Source organism: Hibiscus syriacus, unplaced genomic scaffold (assembly GCF_006381635.1).
Source record: "Hibiscus syriacus cultivar Baekdansim isolate YM2019G1 unplaced genomic scaffold, ASM638163v2 tig00111634_pilon, whole genome shotgun sequence".
NCBI classification, from domain to species: Eukaryota; Viridiplantae; Streptophyta; class Magnoliopsida; order Malvales; family Malvaceae; genus Hibiscus; species Hibiscus syriacus.
This window is the reverse complement of record NW_024063140.1, coordinates 1,124,023-1,144,120: the sequence shown is the minus strand read 5'-3', so window position 1 is coordinate 1,144,120 and position 20,098 is coordinate 1,124,023. Positions and strand designations below refer to the sequence as shown.

Genomic DNA, 20,098 nt, shown 5'->3' with positions numbered 1-20,098 from the left:
TTGTGTTACTCAACTTCATATTCATGCACCGCTCGGTTGCCTTGTTTTAAATTGAGAAACTTCAACAAAATTGATCTAATGAACTGCTCCCCAATATACTTGTTTTAAACTCCTCTTGAAAGAACTGTCAGTTCACTTGCTCGGGTGACTCATATATTATTGTGTTTGTTCACCATACCCGAGCCGATCCTCTGAATAATGATACAAATCCTCCCAATTTCTCATGATCAGAGAACTGAAGGCTTTCCAACATCATCATCACATCGTTCAACCATAAGTCTGCGTCCATTGGACCTTTACCTTCATCTCCTCTGAACTCAAGAGCTCCCAAACTTCTCAACTCATTTGGAATTAGCATTCGCGGTACTGGAGGAGTAGGGGGAGATGGAGAAGGTTGGAACCTTGTCAAAATAGTATCAAGAGCTTGTATAAAAGCTCCAAACTCCGGTACAAGCACACCCTGAGGTGCCGGTGCACTGGCATTGTCCGACGGAATCGGATGTTCGCTATTCTCTTAATAGCTTTCACTACCCGATTCGTATCTACTCCCTTGACCATTCACTCTTCTCAAATTCGTAGAATCTGAAATCTATTATAACATTCATAAAATAGTAATTACGTTAGTAAAGAGACATCTTTTATATTCATTCTATACCCTATCAGTAACCTTAACATCTTAGTGGCATGTAGACTCTTTTTACATTAAAAATTACACTTGATTCGGCTGAGAATCAGCTAAACCTATAGCTATGATACCAATAAATGTAACACACATCTCCCTTATACATTTACGTATACGAACTACATATGTCACATCACTTTTAAAACAGTTTCCTATTTAAAAATCCGTACAATTTTGTTTCATTTTATAAAACCATTAGAATTTATTTATAATTAAAACATGCATTAGTTTATATATATAGATAAAAAAAGATATTCCACATTTTACCATTTTACAGTAGTTCAATTCAAAGGTTTTACAGAGCATTTTTACTAAACTTATTACATGCCAACTAAAATATATCAAAAGTAGACAGGTATGTCATATTGTTACTGAGTAGGCGACTCTGACTGGATGTCCGATGATCTCCTTACTCAGCTGGTATTCAACCTACACGTGAAATGAACACACGTTAAGTATTACGTAGTGAGGCATACATAATCATAAGCAGCTTATAAACATATTATAGGGTAACAATTCTAATATCGAGTAACTCTTTACAATTTATTGTGAATCTTATAACTTTGCACCTTTGGTGCTATTATGGTCCTTTACCCCATTTCTATTCATGTTCATTTATTAGAATGCATAATTAGTGCCTATACGGGAATTCATCAACTCATGATGAATTCCGTAGATTTTCACACAAGGTGCATGTGAATATGCACACGAAGTGCTTGTACGGTGATTCACCAACTCATGATGAATTCCGTGAATATACACACGAAGTGTCTGTACGGTGTTTCATCAACTCATGATGAATTTCGTGAATATGCACACACCACTCATGATGAATTCCGTGAATATACACACGAAGTGTCTGTACGGTGTTTCATCAACTCATGATGAATTTCGTGAATATGCACACGAAGTGCCTGTACGGTGATTCATCAACTCGTGATGAATTTCGTGAATATGCACACGAAGTGCCTATACGATGATTCATCAACTCATGGTGAATTCCGTGAATATGCACACGAAGTACTCGTAGTACATAGAGTATTGATATATCGATGCAATACATATATATTTTTAACAACATATCTTTATAACCTTAATGTACAAAATAAATGAACTCACCTGATTATCCTTGCTATGTATCCAAAGGGTATGGCTGATTACTTTGGTATTTTGCCTTTACCCTTAGTTTTGCTTGTTTCGGGAGTTTGGTTCCAATCTACTCAAGCATCAATAAAAACATATACCATACCCAATGTTAGAATAGTTCCTAACCATTATACTTAAACAATACTCAAAAGAACATAACATTAACTTTTTATACTAATATCAGCCTATTTTAACATTTATGGCTATATAGTATCGATACTACTACCCTAGTACCGATACTTCTATACTATAGTATCGATACCCTCTTCGGGTATCGATACCAAAAATAGGTTCGATGTTGCCTGGTATTGATACAAAAAAATAGGTTCGATGTTTCCTGGTATCGATACCTTTCCCATAGTATCGATACTACCCTACTATGGTACCAATACCCCCTACCGGTATTGATACCAAAATTAAATTCGATGTTTCTTGGTATCGATACCCCTTATAATGGTATCGATACTACCTCATCGGTATCGATACTAATTGAATCAGTATCTGTACTACTCATCTAATTTATCTCATTTTAGTATATAGTATTGGTACTGTTCTTAGCAGTACCAATACCCTTGCTCAAAATTTCCAGTTTTCAACTCGATTTTTATCCCAATGTGGTCAATTCTTGTTATATTTACCCCATACAATGCAATTAAACTATTCCTTAACTATCCATACTAACATTCCTTCATTTAGCCTCTTAGAACATCTAAAATCATTCAAGAACATTCACTTCTAAGAATCAAACTGCTTTTTCTAATATGTTCTTTATCTCATCTAATACTTCTAATCTCTCATTTACCTCTTTTTCAAGTCAAATCTACCAATAAACACCAATATACTAACATGTCATTTCAAAACCCATTTTTTAAAATCTCTAATTTGTTCTCCATTTCATGGTTTCAATCTCTATTTATCCTTTCTTAAGCTTTCATATCACTTAAGGTTGTAAAAACAACCCACAATCAAAAGGGAAAACCAAATAATTGCAACTTACCTTTGGAGCTATAGAGAAGACTTTACCCATGTGAAAGAAGAAGAAAAAGGAAATGGGTCTTTTTGTGTTTACTTTCCCTTTTCCCTTAAATTAATACTTTACTAACTAATAATTTTAAATTCATTCTCTTGTAAAGGACCAAAATACCCTCTTAATAATCCATTGTCCCAGTTTAGTCTAAACCATTAATCCCAATCATTTTCATCTTTATCATTTAATTGACTAAATCCTCCTAATTTTTAAATTATTTCAATAAAGTCCTTAATTCTAAAATTTGGGGTATTACAGTATCGATACCTTCAACATTTCTGATACTATGCCTTTGATATTTTAACCATATATGTTATTTATATTTAATCGATTTTGCCAAATCTTAACCTGTTTTGTCAATTTCCAATCGGTTTTGTCAAATTCGTTACCTTTATAAAAGTATCGATACTTATATAGACAACATCAATACTTGTATTTACGCCTATTATCAATATACCAGCAGACGTTGACCGTTTACATTGTAAATTTACCTATAACTTAAAAGTAATAGGTTTCAAAATTCCACGTATCGATACTTTATACATGTGTATGGATACTTTTTGAGTACAAATTGTTGATAAGCATACTGGACTAAAAGTATCGATACCTATACAAAATGTATCAATACGTTACCTATACAAAGCGTATCGATACTTGCTATTTATGCCTATTATCATTAAAACGATAGACTTTTATCGTTTACATTGTAAAATTACTTAAAACTTTTAAGTAATCGGTTTCAAAATTTCGTGTATCGATACTTTATACATGTGTATCGATACTTTTTTGCATGTAAATTGTTTGAGATTTATACTGTAATAAAAGTATCGATACTGGAATAATAAGTATTGATACTTTATGTTTACGCCTATTATCATTAAACTGCTATATTTTTACCGTTTACATTTTAAATTTACCTATTATTGTAAAGAAATAGGTTTCGAAATTCTAAGTATCAAAACTTTGTTGTCGAAATTATAAAAAATTTATACTTTAATAATGTGTATCGATACATTTGCACACAGATGGTTGTACAAACATACTGAAATTTGGAGTAGGTGTACAATACTTTAATAACTAGAATTGATATTTCAACAATCCTCAAATATAAAATGCAGAAACGTGGGTATGGAGACGAAAACTATGCAATTAATATTTCAAAATTAATATTGTAGATACTTGGAGTAGTTGTACAATATTGTACTAACTCATTCATCTTCTATCAAATGATATGGAGCAATCAACCAATAACTCTTCGAAAAATCCTGACTAATCAACCAATAACACTTTGGAGATCAAATGTTGTGATATATTCGGAGCAATCAACCAACATGAAACGTGAGGGAAATCTCGACCATCATAATTTTGAGGAACAAGCTGAAAGATTGGATATGTGAAGAATACCTTCCTGATCGAATCTATTTCATCCATATCATGAAGACAGGATAATCGTAAACCGAAACCGTCTAAGATAAACATAATTGATGTAGAAGTAGCTGCATATTTAAAATCTCGAAGGCGATGCATTTGGTTCTCAAACATTTAAAGCATCGGAAGCATATCAGACTTATAATTTGGGTTCTACACGGGAAATGCAACCATTATTTTAAAGAGTATCGAAACTTTATGTTTACGCCTATTATCAATAAGCTGGTAGATTTTTATCGCTTACATTGTAAATTTACCTATTACTTTAAAGTAATCGGTTTTGAAGCTATACGTATCGATACTTGTGATACGTGTATCGATACTTTCTGCGTGCATGTTGTTTGAGAAGCATATTGGACTAAAAGTATAGATATCTATACAAAGAGTATCGATACTTTTTTGCGAGCAAATTGTTTCAGATGCACACTGGAATGAAAGTAGCGATACTTATATAGAAAAAGTATTGAAATTGGACATTTTCATACTTTGCATACATTGTTTCAAAATTATAAAAATTGATACTTTAATAATGTGTATCGATACTTAAAAGAATACCGTAATAAAAGTATTGGTATAATTACAACAAGTATCCATACTTACATAAAACGTGTATAAACTTGTAATCAAAGTATCGATATTTACATTATTTGTATCGATACGTCCAGTTTAATTTATTGAATTTGGTACTTATTAATTGTACAGACCTAAATATGTCCTAGAAATAAATGATGCACCCATCCTTCAACTACCACCTCCTAATATAATTGAAAGCACCACTAAAGCATATTGTTTTATGAACCTCTACTTCAACTTATAACATTAAAATTCAACATCTACTCCTGTTAGGACCACTGAACTTTCCTAAAACAAGCAAACTTTTGTCGTACTTTTGAATCATTAGTTATGGACCATACTGCATCATACAATGTTAAGCCGACTGACGAATGTCATGAAGTACTTAATGTTGATAAATCTGAAAGATTAGTTGGTCAGCTCTTCTCTTTACGTGAGGAAGCATGGGACTTTTACAAGAAATACGCACAGAAACATGGTTTATTGCACGTCGAGGAATAACACGCCTTGATATGGAAGGGAATATGAAGACACAAGAATTTTATTGCTCAAAAGAAGGGTTTAGAGTATCCAAAGTCAATATTTTTTATCGTCAATGTGCTCATACGCTAGTCACAATAACCGGATGCAAGGCAAAAGTCTTGATTACAACAACAAATACAAATGATCAATGGGTTATAAGTAAGTCTTTTCAGGAACATAATCATGCATTCTGCAAAACTGTTATGACACCATTTATGTATTCAAATAGAGCTGTGAGAAAGGATAATGTGAATGAGGCAAAAACATTGAAAGATGTTGGTGTTGGGACATCACAAGTAATGAATTATCTAACACAACAGGCAAGGGGTTATCAAAATGTTGGATTTACACATAAAGACCTATACAATGCACTTCAAAGAGGTAAAGTAAAGGAAATCGTCAATGGGGATATCGATGCACTAATTGCTTACTTTGATTATAAGAAACATGATGATTCCGAGTTTTTTGACATACTCGGTAGATGAATTAGGGGCATTGCATAATCTTATTTGGGCTGATTCTACATTAAGATCAGATTACATGTGTTTCGGTGATGTAATTACGTTCTACACAACGTAGAAAGATAATTTGTATGGGAGACCAATTATGCCTATTGTTGGTGTCAATCATCACCATAGCACAATAGTGTTTGCTACTGCCGTCATCACTGACGAAACGTCCCAATCTTTCGAGTAGGTGCTGAAGAATATTTTTCAAGCCATGATGAATAAATCACCTCTTTCAGTTTTCACTGATGGGGATAGGACAATACAGAGGGCTATCAAATTTATTATCCTTTTTGTTAAGTACATATTATATTCTTAGCATCTTTCTCGTAATGCACAAGCTGTTCACAAATTTACAACATCATTTTCTACATGCATGGCTTCATGGTAGACAACAAAGGAATTTGATACCCAATGGCGTTCAATTGTTTCAGAATTCAATGTCAAAAAGCATCCATGGGTGATTGAGAAGGGAAATACTCGGTACTTGTGGGCACAAGCATATCTAATCGGTTATTTATTTGCCAATATTCACTCAACACAAAGGTGCGAGTCTATGAATGCTTCACTCGTGATTGCGCTGAAAAACAAGAAGACATATTTAGATGTTGTTCGTGCAATTAAAGAAGGAATTATTAAAATGTGTATCAATGAGTTGAAAGTGGATTACTTAAGTTCCCAGGAAAAGCCCTTCCAGAACTCAAAACTGATTGACCTAGAAAGTCATGCTGCTGAAAGTTATACGTGCGAATCATTTCGTTTGTTCCAATAAGAACTTCAACAAGAGACCTTGTACCAGCTTCAGGAACATATTCATTCCTTATCAGATGAATGTCAAAATTATATTTTGACAAAATACAAAGAAGAAAACAAGAGTTTGAAATCATTTATGATGTTAGTACATAAACCCTAACATGCTCGTGTAGAAAATTCGAGACTGTAGGAATTTCATGTCTCCGTCAACTTGACATTTTAAAGCACTTGGATTAAACATTTTCTTAACTCTTTGATTCTAAGTACGTGGAATAAAGATGTGAAGGCTGGTGCACCAAGTTTTGTTGACTTGAATGTACCCCCATAAGTAATGCAAATAGTAAGGTTCGCTTCTCTACGTGTAACGTCAAGTCGGTTATGCTACATTGCATCAAAGGTAGATGCGTCTTTCAAAATCGTAAGAGATGAGATGAAAAGATTAAAGGCTAAATTTGAACACTCATTTGGTTTGAATCAGTCAACCAAAGTAGTGTAGTAAACAACATTCGCGGCCCTAAACGAAAACAACAAAAGCGAAAAGAAGTAGGTCGAGAAGAAAATTAGGTGATGTGGGTTCTGCAACGGTGAGGGACAAAACAAACTAACATGTCCTCAAGTCAAGCTCAGTTTGGAAACAAGCACACACATCCTACATCAATTGATTTTTTTGAAGACGGAATGGAATGGTCGAACGGTCCCGCAAATGATGACAATGATGTGAGTTACTATGTCTAGTTTACTATGATGTCTTCAATTTTCAATGTTTATTTATAATTTCAATGTGTCTATTACGTCTCAGGAAAATGATGACATTTGGAATACTGCAAGTCCCGATCTACATATATCATATGTATCAACATAACTCGTGGTATGTATAACAAACATGTACAACAACCTATTGCTAACTTTGCTCATCAAATACATATTGTCATTCACATACAAAATTTGGCTTACATCATCACATATGTTTTTCCATGTGTCTCATGCAAGCAATTATCAACGCATCTTTTCTTTTATTTTGATCGTGGCTTATAAGATCGTTTAATATTCTCATACGATCCCAATCTCCAACAACCTATATTTAAATTGTTAGTATGTTAACCACATCATTCAATCTACGACTTTTAACATTTTAACCGCAAAGTAATTTTTCATTCCACTTACCAAATCATCTGTTGACCCTCTAGAAATGATCACTTCCATCCGCATCATCACGTAAATGCTGCAATCAAGTCTGTTAAAAAAAATGAATACCATAAATGTCAAATATGAAGCCCGCATAAATTGCGCATTCAATTTATGCTAATTACATTTCCATTCAATTGTGCATTCATTTTATGATCCACAAATTTGAAATCTTTCAATGGGACCTTCAGTTGTCCACATGCATTTACAAAAATGTCTTCCTTATTATATTTATCTAATATTGTCATCTGCGTGAAAAAATATCAAGTTATATTACAAACAAAATTATGCATTATAAATTATTGTTTTCCTTTCATACATACCAAATTCCTCGCATCTTGCACTCTCTTTTTTGCCCTTCGCATTGTGAATAGACTATCATAAACTGTTGCAACACAAGAAACCATAGCCAACACCAACAGATACCAATGGTTCTGACTGTCGTTTATTGTAATAAGGATATGCAATAAATGTCACACCCAGTTTAACAAAATACAACATTTTTTTATAAATAATTAAATACAAAACACCATTTGCAATTCATATGGTATCTTACCATGTCACAATGTTAATTTCGAATAGTCTCTCAATATACACTCCTAAGATCTTGCAACATGGTCAACACTTACCATGTGTTCTAATGCCATATTCTACATTTCCTCGGCAATCATTATTAATTGACCATCTATAACACTACTTTTCAACATTTATTAATTCAACTCATCGCTAAGTTGTATGGAATGTAGCCAATATTCTGCTTCCCATGTATCTTCTTTGAATCATTAACCAACACTCAGCCGACCAAATCAATAACCTAACAAAATTTATTACACAATTACAATATATTCACTAGGTTTTAACATTTTATACTTTCTACTTACCACACCGCTAACCCATGCCATAGGTTTTAACGATGCAACGTCGGATACTATGGCGTATTGATTTCCCAATTCGATTACAATATCCGTGTATAATAAATTTGGATTAATGTTTTGTCATTAAATATTTAACTATCACTCACAAAGTAATATATATTATTGACCTCGATGGTAACCCGCTATTCCATATATATTCACACATTCCAATTTCAAATGCACCAATTTCTTTTGGTATTTTCACTTTTTCAACCTACAATTTTGAGGCACAATTATTAGTCACAACAAAATAATAAAAATCAAATTCAATTTTCTTTTATTCATCTTACCTTATGCTTTTTCTTCTTAAGAGCAGGACATTCTGAATCTAGTTCAGCATCGATTACAATCTACGATGTCTGCATAACATTAACATCCTGACTCCTCACTACATTCATCTTTCCTTTTTCATCTTTTTTAAATTCATCATATTTTTTCTCCACATAACTCTTCATATCTTTTATTTCAACCCTCATTTTTCCCCTTAATCAATTTTTTTCAACCACTTACATCACCCCCTTAAATTCACGCCTCAATTCCACCACTTCTTTCACTACTCTATCAATTTTTCCACCCACTTCCCCTTAAGGCTCTCAATTACCTATTCGATTCTGGATTATCTTTACAAACAATCTGAAACGACTTTTTTTTTATCTCCAACAACTCATATATCAAAATGTCAAATTTACTTGAACTGCCCTTACTATAATCCCCTTACTACATTTTCTTATTTCTTCTCTTCTTCATTCTCTTCTTCATTCTCTTCCACCTGTACCTCATTGCCAATAACCTCTAAAATTAAATTACAATATTAATACATTTTTTTATTCTTAATATTATATAATTACTTTTATTACCCTTTATTGCTTGCTCGGTCTTTCTAACTTCAATTTTGCCATCACTCTAACTACTTCTCCCTTCCCCCATGTACGGATGTGTGCCACTCTGGTTCTTTGGAATGTCAGCATACTTGCACAATCAGACCAAAAATCAAACAATACAACCTGCATTTATAATGAAATTTATCATTTGCTATAATAACTATACTTACAAGTTTTCTAACCCAACACATCCTTCAACTAATTATTGATTCAATCAATCTGACATGGACATATTCAGCCCAATTCAATTCAACTTTTAAGACTTCATCACAAATCAACTTCATATTTTCCTTGCTAGGGGATATATCACCCGTTGGACAAAGAAAGATTCCGACAAGGTACAATAGTACTCGGTCCTTTAGGTTATCCCCGTCGTAAGCTCCGCTTTTAATTTCCTCCTCAAGTCCAGCATATGTCACCTTGAGCTTTAAATCATTTTTCATCGCAAGTGCTTTTCATTTCTTCGTCTTAATGACTTCTTCAACACTTATCTTCTAGCCTAGAGAAAATGAATAATCACCATATTGAACTCTACATTTTTTGTACATTAAATTCCTCCATCAACGATCGATATAATTCCCTCTGAATTGGTTGATCCCTCACTCTGATCAAATATCCAAACCCCATTTCTTCCAATACATAAAATTTATTCTTCTCCTTTAAGTATTCAATTATGGAGTTCAGTCTTTTGATGCTACACTTTGTCGACACTTCCTACATTTTCTAAAAATATATAATGTTAGTGCTCTTATATATCATTTATCATAGTATTTACAAGTTTAATGAATACCTTCTTTTCATGTTCTTTCCTTCAAGTTTTGTATTGTTGTCTATCCTTTTTTACCGTCTCACATAAGGTTCCTTCTCAATATCACTCATCGACTTCCATTTCTCCAACACCTCATGTTTTACATGAAATTAAGCATAAATGTTTCTTAATCAATAAATTAACGCTAAATAATACTCAATGTCAATTTCAGTTTATATATCGAACCGATGTTGTAATTACCATCTTTCTTCATCCTTAGCATTCACTCATACTATCAACATTTAAAATTTGTAATCGATTTAAAGTACTTAAATACTTTAATCCAATTATCATTTCAACAACAATTACACAAATACATTTATACTTACTAGAAGAACATATATTCACCTAGTGATTGCTTTCGATTTACTTCATTGTTGATACTCTCGGACTCCATTTCAATGTTATCTTCGCAAACAACAATTGCAAGATCAATTGACTTTATTTTTCCTTCATATATCAGTTTATGAACATTCAAGCATTAAATTAACTCAAATCAAATCAAATACAAATTACATACAGTTTATTCAATATACAAGTATCGATAACTAATCTTACAGTAAAATGGTTTTCTTCAAAGGAATGAGAATGCTATCTACTACAAGTATCGGTACCTTTATACAACCTACAATATCATTTTCTACCTATAATATTATATAAAAGTATCGATATTTATTTTTTTACCTAGAATATCACTTTCTAATTGTAATTGGTCTCAAATCCTTCTTTACATCGAAAATGTCAAACCCATAAACCTAATCCCTATTTTTGAATACTGTAATACTAAAAAAACTAGGGTTTCCTTCAAAGGAATGGGAATACTCTCTACTACAAGTATCGATACATTTATACAACCTACAATATCATTTTCTACCTATAATATTATATAAAAGTATCGATATTTATTTTCTACCTAGAATATTAGTTTCTACCTGTAATCGGTCTCAAATGTTTATTTACTTCAAAAACCCCAAACCCATAAACCTAACCCCTATTTCTGATTACTGTAATACTAAAAAACTAGGGTTTTGACAACATACTTTTCGATTCGATTACAGCAATAAACGAACAACTACGCTTTCAAAAACGCCTTGCTTCTATTTTGCAACAACTAATATGCTTAGATTTCGAAAACTACGAACGTCTTCTATCTATTTCAGAGGAAATGTAACTATTGCCTTTGATATTTTAACCGAATATATTATTTATATTTAATCGATACAATTACCCAAGTCTCAATACTCTTGTGTAAAGTATCAATACTTTTGATACGTTTTCATTTTTTTAATTCTTTTCAATTCCTAAGTACTGATACTATGATACATATACTTACAAAAGTATTGATACCTTCAACATATTCGGTAGCGCTTTACTGGTTTTATCATATTAAAATCAGTTTTGTCAAATTTTAACTAGTTATATTGTCATGTATCGATACATGTGTATAAGGTATCGATACTTATAGGTGCTATTATTGCAATTCTTTTAAATTCCTAAAGTACCGATACTTTGGTGCATATAGTTAGAAAAATATCGATAAAAATTTCTACCATTTTGGTATCTCTATCGGTTTTGTGAAACTGAAACCGGTTTTGTCAAACTTCAACCTATTATATTGTCATGTATCAATACATGTGTGTAAGGTATCAATATTTTTGAGACATTATTTTCATTTCTTTTAAATTCCTACAATATCGATATTTTGTATACATATATCGATACAAATTTCAACAATTTCAGTAGTTCTTTATCGGTTTTGCCAAATTCCAATCGTTTTGTCAATTTCCAATCGGTTTTGTCCAATTCGTTACCTGTTTTGTTAAATTGAAATGAAACTGAAACCGGTTTTGTCAAAACTTCAACCTATTATATTGTCATGTATCAAACATGTGTGTAAGGTATCAATATTTTTGAGACATTATTTTCATTTCTTTAAATTCCTACAATATCGATATTTTGTATATATATCGATACAAATTTCAACAATTTCAGTAGTTCTTTATCGGTTTTGCCAAATTCCAATCGTTTTGTCAATTTCCAATCGGTTTTGTCCAATTCGTTACCTGTTTTGTTAAATTGAAACCGGATTTCTCAAATTTCAACCTCTTATATTCTCATGTATTGATATATGTGTGTAAGATAGCGATACTTTATAGGCGTTTTTATTGCAATTCTTTTGAATCACTAAAGTATTGGTACTTTTATACATACACTTATAAAGGTATCGATACATGTCTAGTTTTAACCGATTTTCATCACTTTCTTATATATTACTATATATTTTGATACTTCTATGCACGGTATTGATACCTACCGATAAGTTAAGTAATTCGGTTGTCAAGTTTTTTAATATTTCTTCATTTTTTCCACCTACAATATTATTGTTACTCAATATTTTCGGTAGCGTTAAACCGACTTTAGTAAGTATCTTATTAAATTTTCGGTCATATCGTTTCTTAACCGTATATTAGTTTGACTTTCCTAATGAATGAATCTAGAAAGAAATCAAAACAATTCGAAAATTAAACAGGAATATAAAAATATGTGTAATTTCCGCAGTCAAGTCAACTACGCACATTCACAGCTGGTCAACGCTTGATTTTTCTTCTTCTCATTTTTAGCTTCTAATACAAAACAATAATTGCACCTATGGAAGATCAACCTTCCTCCAAAAACCCATTTGTCTTTTTCTTCACCACTTCTTTGCTAGTGTTTTAGCTTTTATCACGTGACATTTTTATTTTTTAAAGAATTTAAAACTAAAAAATATTTAAAATAATATTAATATGAAATAAGATATGTATAAAAAATAAGATTTAATGTATTTTAATGTTATTTATCTTCACATATAAATCATGAAGAATATAAATATATGATATCTCATGTATCTATAACTAAATATATATATATTCATTTTTTTTATAAAAGACGGGGCCTTGTTAATAACACCCCTCATACAAGATTCATATTGAGGAGATATATATATATATATAAATTGAATATATCTTAAAAAAACTCTTTTAATGCTTCTACAAAATTATCTCTACAAGTGACACACCAAAATTACATAAACCTAAAAAAATTACATATTTCAAAAATAATTCTATCGTCATTTTAAAAGTTAAGATTTAGTACATATTTATAAAGTCAAAATTTAATTCAATGATTTTTTTAAACAAATATTTTCTTATTAAGTAAATTAAATTATTAAGTGATCTTAATCATTACAACTATAATAAAATCTAACTTAAGTAACAATCTTTAACAATCCTGTATAAATTACTTTTATATATACAAACTAGAGTTGTTAAACAGACGAAAGTTATGCCGTGGTCATGGGTATGAAATTATTACCTCTTTGAATTGAACTTCTTAATTACTACTCTATTATATGACTTAATCCTTATGACACTGCATCTTACCTGCTCTTCCAAATAAGTTGACTAATTCCATCATAATTATTATTTATTAATAAAAAATTATACATTTCTCTTTTTAAGAAAAATATATAATATATATTGTTCGAACACATTTATGAAAATATGTATGAATATTAATTTAAAAATATAATTTCTCCTTTTTAAAATTTAAAATTCTCTCTGTCAAATTTCCATACAAAGGTCTACATATTTGGTCCACTTTATTACCAAAATATATTTATTTAATTTTTTTCTTAGATAATAATGATAGTAATTTACTTTAATATAAAGTATAAAAACCATTCATAGACTTTAACAAATCAGACTACAAAGACAAAAATAAAATAAAAAGTCTTGGGTTTTAGCTATAATTTCACGCGGCAAAAAGTCCCAAAACTCGGCGAGTTTGCACTACTTTCCGGCTAAAATTCTATGTGTTGATGTCCTTTGAGGTATCGAGAGCAGCTTATCAGCCATGCAATGCAACCTATCCAATTTCAAACTGGACCACCGGACCAACAAGAGTGACTCTCAGGACGGCGGGCGAACACCACTACATCTGCGGCGTCCCCGGCCACTTCTCTGCCGGTCAACGGATGACCATCAATGTCTCCACCAGCTCCACAGCAACCCCGCCATCCTCTTCCTCGCCTTCACCATCACCATCCATGGCAACACCGCCATCCCCTTCCTCACCATCTCCGTCATCGGCTACACCTCCATCCTTCACCAACGGTCCCCCTTCTCCCACCAGCCCCACCGTCGCCGAGTAACTCAGCAGCATCTCTGGCTGCTGCGAGTCTCTCAGCTACTTTCGTGTCTCTGATTGTAGCTTTCTTCATGTAGCTTAAATAGTGTTAGCTAGCAAGTAAATTAGAATTAGTGTGTGAGCATTCATTGTTATGCTTTTGTTTTCTTTTTTACAGATTATCAGTTACGATTTTAATGTTCTGCACATTTTCCCGATAATTTATCAGGTTTTTGAGTAATTCTTTTAATATTCTTTTTCTTGGTCCTCGTTGCTACTACTAGTATAATAGCATTTATGGCAAGTGTTGAAAATAATGCTAATTTGGTCAAAAAATTACGTCTTTATTAGGTTACCTAATTCAAAATAAAAAGAAAAAGAAAAAGATTTGTAATTAAAGTTAATGTATAATTTCTGAAATATTGATCCTCCGTATCTAGGATGAGCATAGGTCGGGTTTTTGGTCCACTCAATCCGACCCCAGGATTATGAGTCATCCATCCGAGACCCGACCAGACCAAAATAAGATTTCACCCGAATCGAACTCAACCAGATATATAACTTAAAAACTTAATCTGACCCGAAATAATAAAAAATATTATTTTTATTCAATAAAAATAATATATAGAGGAGTATTATTGTAATTATTCCTAAATATATAAGGTAAAATTATAATTTTTTGGGGTCGGTTCGGGTTGAATATTTTTTACCCTAAACCGAACTCGACCCGACCCGAACATCGCATTTGAAAAACCCAACCTGAACTCATTTATTTTAAAAATCCAACCCGATCGGATCGGGTTCGAGTCCCATGCCCATACTATCCATATCTTAGAATTTTAAAGATTTATATATTTCATATATGTTTATATTATATTTTTATGTTTTAAGTATAATGTTAAATTAAGGATAGGAAAATTGTATTATTTTTCTCTCTAAAATAGATTTTAGTGTATCTCTTCAAGTGATGTATCATGCAACGATTTACGGTGTTGTCTTCTTTTAATTTTCTCTAAAAATTGATATATAACATTTATTTTTGGTTTTCTTTTATGATACATTTATTTTTTTAATTTTATGACATAATTATTTCTATTGTTGTGATAGTTTGATATTTTGTATTATATTCATTAAGATGTATCTATTGATTAGAAAAATTTGATGATATTTTACAGTTAGATCTCATTTTATGACAATATATAAATACATTTGGGATTGTTTTTTGAATAATCTATCAGATTGATTCTCAAACTATCTCATTAATTCTCAATCTCCACGTCAATGAAAAAACATTTTATATAAAAGGCTAAACTATATATTTATTTATCCAATTATCAATTTTGTTTCATTTTGATTACCTAATTTTTTTTTTCAAATTCATCACAAATATTATATTTTAATTTTATTTTGAACCTGTTATTAAAAAATTAATATTGATATTGACATGTCATCATAACATAATATCATAATTAAGAAAATTTTATGTTACATCAATAGTTCTGTTAATTTTTAACAACAACTGGTCAAAATAAAATCAAAATATAACTCTAGTGACAGTTAAAAAAATAATTAAATAATCAGAACAGGACTAAAATAATAATAAGGTGACTAAATTTGTATTTTACCCTATATAATACTAAGGTAGAACAATTAAATCTAAATAAAAATTAGACCAAAGTAATAAAGGACGTGCTTAATTTTAAGTGGGCGGGTTCTCCAATGTTCAATCGTCGGAGTTGTCGCATCACGTTTCGTGCTTTATTTGCTGGCAGCTTCAGCCAAAAATAAAGTTATCTTATTAATGCCCTGAAAAGCTTCTTCAATAACAGCAACGACGACAGCCCCGCTCTATCCATTTTCGATCGATAGAGAGAAATCAAATCATATTTTTTCTGAAATTACTTTACTTTTTCTAAAGAAGATTCGAGATCGATCGAATTGTATTTTTTTAGAGTTTTTTAGATTTGAATTTGTGTATATAATTTGACAGTGAGGGGGAATTGGGGCAAAATAAAAAAGAAGGGCCAAAAAGAGCAGGCAATTTTGGCTGAAACATGTCTGCCATAGTTTCAGGGAAGAGATCTTTCTTTGAGGAATTGAGTTCGACGCCTCCTGCTTCTAAGAGAATCCGTTGCTCTTCTCGTTTTGCTTCTTCTTTCCCTCCTTCTTCGCCGCCGCTGATCGATCAATTGATTGCTATTTTTCCTGAAATGGACCAGCAGGTAATATTCCCTTCCTTTTTTTTATATATATATTAGCCTTTTTTTAGTTTTAAATTTCTAGGAGATGGAATGAAATGGAAAAATCATCATTAGTTAGTGCATATATATAATTTTTGTATTTTCATTAGTTTATGGAATGACATGTATGTTGACAGTATCATAATATGGCATGAATATAAAAATATTATCTTACAATGGAAATTGAAATTGATTTATGCTATGTTTGGGAAGATGTATTTGGATTTAGATATTTTTTCCTATATAAGTCCCGCAAAAAATATGCATAAAGCATGTATAAATTAGCTGGAATTGAATGCTTAAGCTTATAGATGTAAAAAGAAAACATGAATGATAGCTTCATAATCAAATTCACTACTAAATAGGCATTTCTCAAACCTATGAATTTGAGAAATAATCATAGATGCTGCGTTTTTTTTTTTTTTTTTTTTTTTGCATCAGCAACACACATTTTACAATTTTTGAAATCCAAATCATAGTTGCTGATCACTATCTTTGTATACTGTTATTGTTAACAGATGATTTGATGAAATAACCTATCTATCTGTAGGTCCTTCAGAGAGCACTTGAAGAATGCGGAGATGATTTGGATTCAGCCATTAGAAGCTTGAACGAGCTTTGTTTAGTGCCCACTGATAGAAATGTAGCTGCTGCTGATAAAACTGGTGAAGGATTAGAAGGAAACGTTCAACTTCTAGCTCAAGGTATGAACTTTTTATTAAATGTTGGCCACACGAGATTGATGATACCCCTGACATTTATCATGGTTCATGCATCCTTTGGATTGACCAAGATCTTAGCTTGGACAGTTTGTTGTGCATCTCTCTCTGGATTAATAATATTGAGATCCATTTTGAGATTATATCTTCTTTATTGCTTGACTTTAAGAAATCTTCAGTTGCTTTTTGTGACTACAAGGCAAAGAAGGTTTAGCAGCTTTTTAAATTTTCACAAACTTGTTTTGTTGTATGTTCCTTTGCATGTTTGTCTAATGTTTGGAACACACTCATTTAACTTAAATGAAACCAAATTACGGTACTAATGCAGCGTCTTTAGTTGCTTATTGGGAATCACACTGTTCTTTTGTAGGTATAGCAACTAATGGAGATGTTCCAATTAAGGAACAGACATTTCCCGAAGCCTTCTCAATAGATGGTTCAGACTGGGTGGAGCTTTTTGTTAGAGAAATGTTAAATGCTTCTAACATTGATGATGCCAGAGCTCGTGCTTCCAGATCACTGGAAGTTTTGGAGAAGTCGATCCATGCACGTGCTGAAGCAGAGGTGGCCCAAAATTTTCATAAGGTTGGTCTTATCATGGTTTTTATTGTTGCTACTTTTTTTTGGGTACTTTAGTCGGAGAAACAAGACAAGGGGTGTTTTGGGTTAAAATATCTTGGTAGTCCTTGTAAAATACGTTTGATATTGGTCCAACTAAGTATTAACAACAATGTTAACGGAGTGCTGTTTAATGTGGACTTCTAAAATCAGACAGTATGTGAATTGGAAGAAAATTAATTCATGTAGACTTTTAAACATCTCTTTTGCTTACTGGAAACAAGTAAAATTCCTCAAATTTCAGTAGCATACATGAAAAGTTGGACAGTTTTTTTTTCATTAATATTGTTGTCAGTTTTACTTGTTTACATCAATATTTGAGGTAAAATTAAACCACTTGTTTTTTATATAGTACAGGGATTAGATTGCTCTTCTGATTATAATACAAGGACCATCTAAATACTTTTACCGGCTATTTAAGAATGCTGAAAATTGCTACTTGGGTTGTTATAGGGAAACATGCTGCTGAAAGAACAGCTAGAAATACTAACTCAGGAAAATACTATTCTCAAGCGAGCTGTTGCCCTTCAACATGAGCGCCAGAAAGAGTATGAAAATCAAAGTCAAGAGTTACAGCATCTGAACCAAGTAACATCTCAGTATCAGGAGCAACTGAGAACCCTTGAGGTTTGGCCTCATGAACCAACTTTTAACCCACACATGAATCATATATATGCATACCATGTTAGTCGAATTTCAATGTGAGTGTCAGATATGAGTCACTAGAAGGTCATATCCCAATAATGATATCCGAATATGCATCAAACACAAGTATTACACACGGGTATTTGAAGAAATGAAGAATCAGAACAACATAGCACGTGCATACTGAGTCTATATATAGATCCATCTTGTATATTCTTTAGTGTATATTTTCCAGAATCGGGTGAAAAGTGTTTGATCTTCGAATGCCTCACTAACAGGTAAACAACTATGCATTGACAATGCACTTGAAGCAAGCACAGCAAAGTAACTCTATCCCTGGCCGTTTCAACCCTGATGTTTTCTAGTAAGTCCTTTTCAGATAACTTGTGTCAAATCCGTGCTTCAGTCTTGGCAAAAGGTTTGCTAACAAAATTAGTGTTATGCTCTTTTGGCCACTTAAAATTAGTGTTGCTCTTTAGCCTGCAGTTCCAAGATGTTCCCTCGGTTTTCTAACGAAATTCATGAATTGTAGTTTATTTATCAAAGTTATATACTTTAAGAGTCTAAGGAAAGACATTTTAGGTTGCGTCTAACCGAAAATGTTAACATTTTCGGTTGCGCTTATTTCGTGCCGTTCCTTAACCTTAAATTAGGTCGCCGTACGGCATAAATACCCTATATACTTGAAAGGGGATATTTGATAGTAAAATTGGTAGGCTTAATATCCTTAAGAGTTTTAACTTTCTATCTGTAGTTAGATATTTGCAATGAATACAAAAATTGGAGTTCAACCCTATATAATCACTGGTCCAATTGTAAAATTTACATAAAATAAATTTACCAAAATATCAATTTATTTTTGTCAATATGCAACACAAAAATATGACAATGACACGTAAAAGCACATAAATGTAATGCAAATTAATGAATTTTGCAATCCAATCGTGATGCTTCCTCCTTGACTTAAAATTTTTAAATAAAATAAATCTTAATTTGATCGGTATTGTTGCTTAATATTTTGGTTGTTGTGGGTTCAAATGTCTGCGTTAGTATCTGGTTTAATGGACTCTGTATTTGAGAAGTTATATATAATTTAGGTTTACACTCGCTAGTGTAAAATTAATTGAGATTGATGCTTATAAAATTTTTGTATGATTAATATTTTATCAATATTTCTATCATGTTGTTTCAAAATAATAATATATATTACATGTTTGAAAAGTTCTTACATAAAATAATTAGGTACACATTTTTCAGTTCCTTTAAATTTAATAGAAAATAAAA

At 31.8% G+C, this 20,098-nt stretch overlaps 1 protein-coding gene across 1 annotated transcript; it reads left to right on the top strand.

The window, feature by feature from the left end:
• The first annotated feature begins 16,395 nt into the window (after nt 1-16,395).
• LOC120166275 lies at nt 16,396-19,367 on the top strand. Its single transcript, XM_039175575.1, has 6 exons — nt 16,396-16,814; nt 17,383-17,536; nt 17,922-18,136; nt 18,623-18,796; nt 19,093-19,201; nt 19,274-19,367. The coding sequence occupies exons 1-5, from the start codon at nt 16,647-16,649 to the stop codon at nt 19,177-19,179; spliced, it is 798 nt and encodes a 265-aa protein (XP_039031506.1). The 5' UTR covers nt 16,396-16,646; the 3' UTR covers nt 19,180-19,201; nt 19,274-19,367.
• The last annotated feature ends 731 nt before the right edge of the window (nt 19,368-20,098 follow it).

What these genes read in the sequence shown, in the direction of transcription:
- LOC120166275 (XM_039175575.1), top strand. Translation starts at nt 16,647, where the DNA reads ATGTCTGCCATAGTTTCAGGGAAGAGATCTTTCTTTGAGGAATTGAGT. An exon ending in TTCCTGAAATGGACCAGCAG is followed by an intron (nt 16,815 to 17,382) that starts GTAATATTCCCT and finishes ATCTATCTGTAG; the next exon opens with GTCCTTCAGAGAGCACTTGA. An exon ending in CGTTCAACTTCTAGCTCAAG is followed by an intron (nt 17,537 to 17,921) that starts GTATGAACTTTT and finishes GTTCTTTTGTAG; the next exon opens with GTATAGCAACTAATGGAGAT.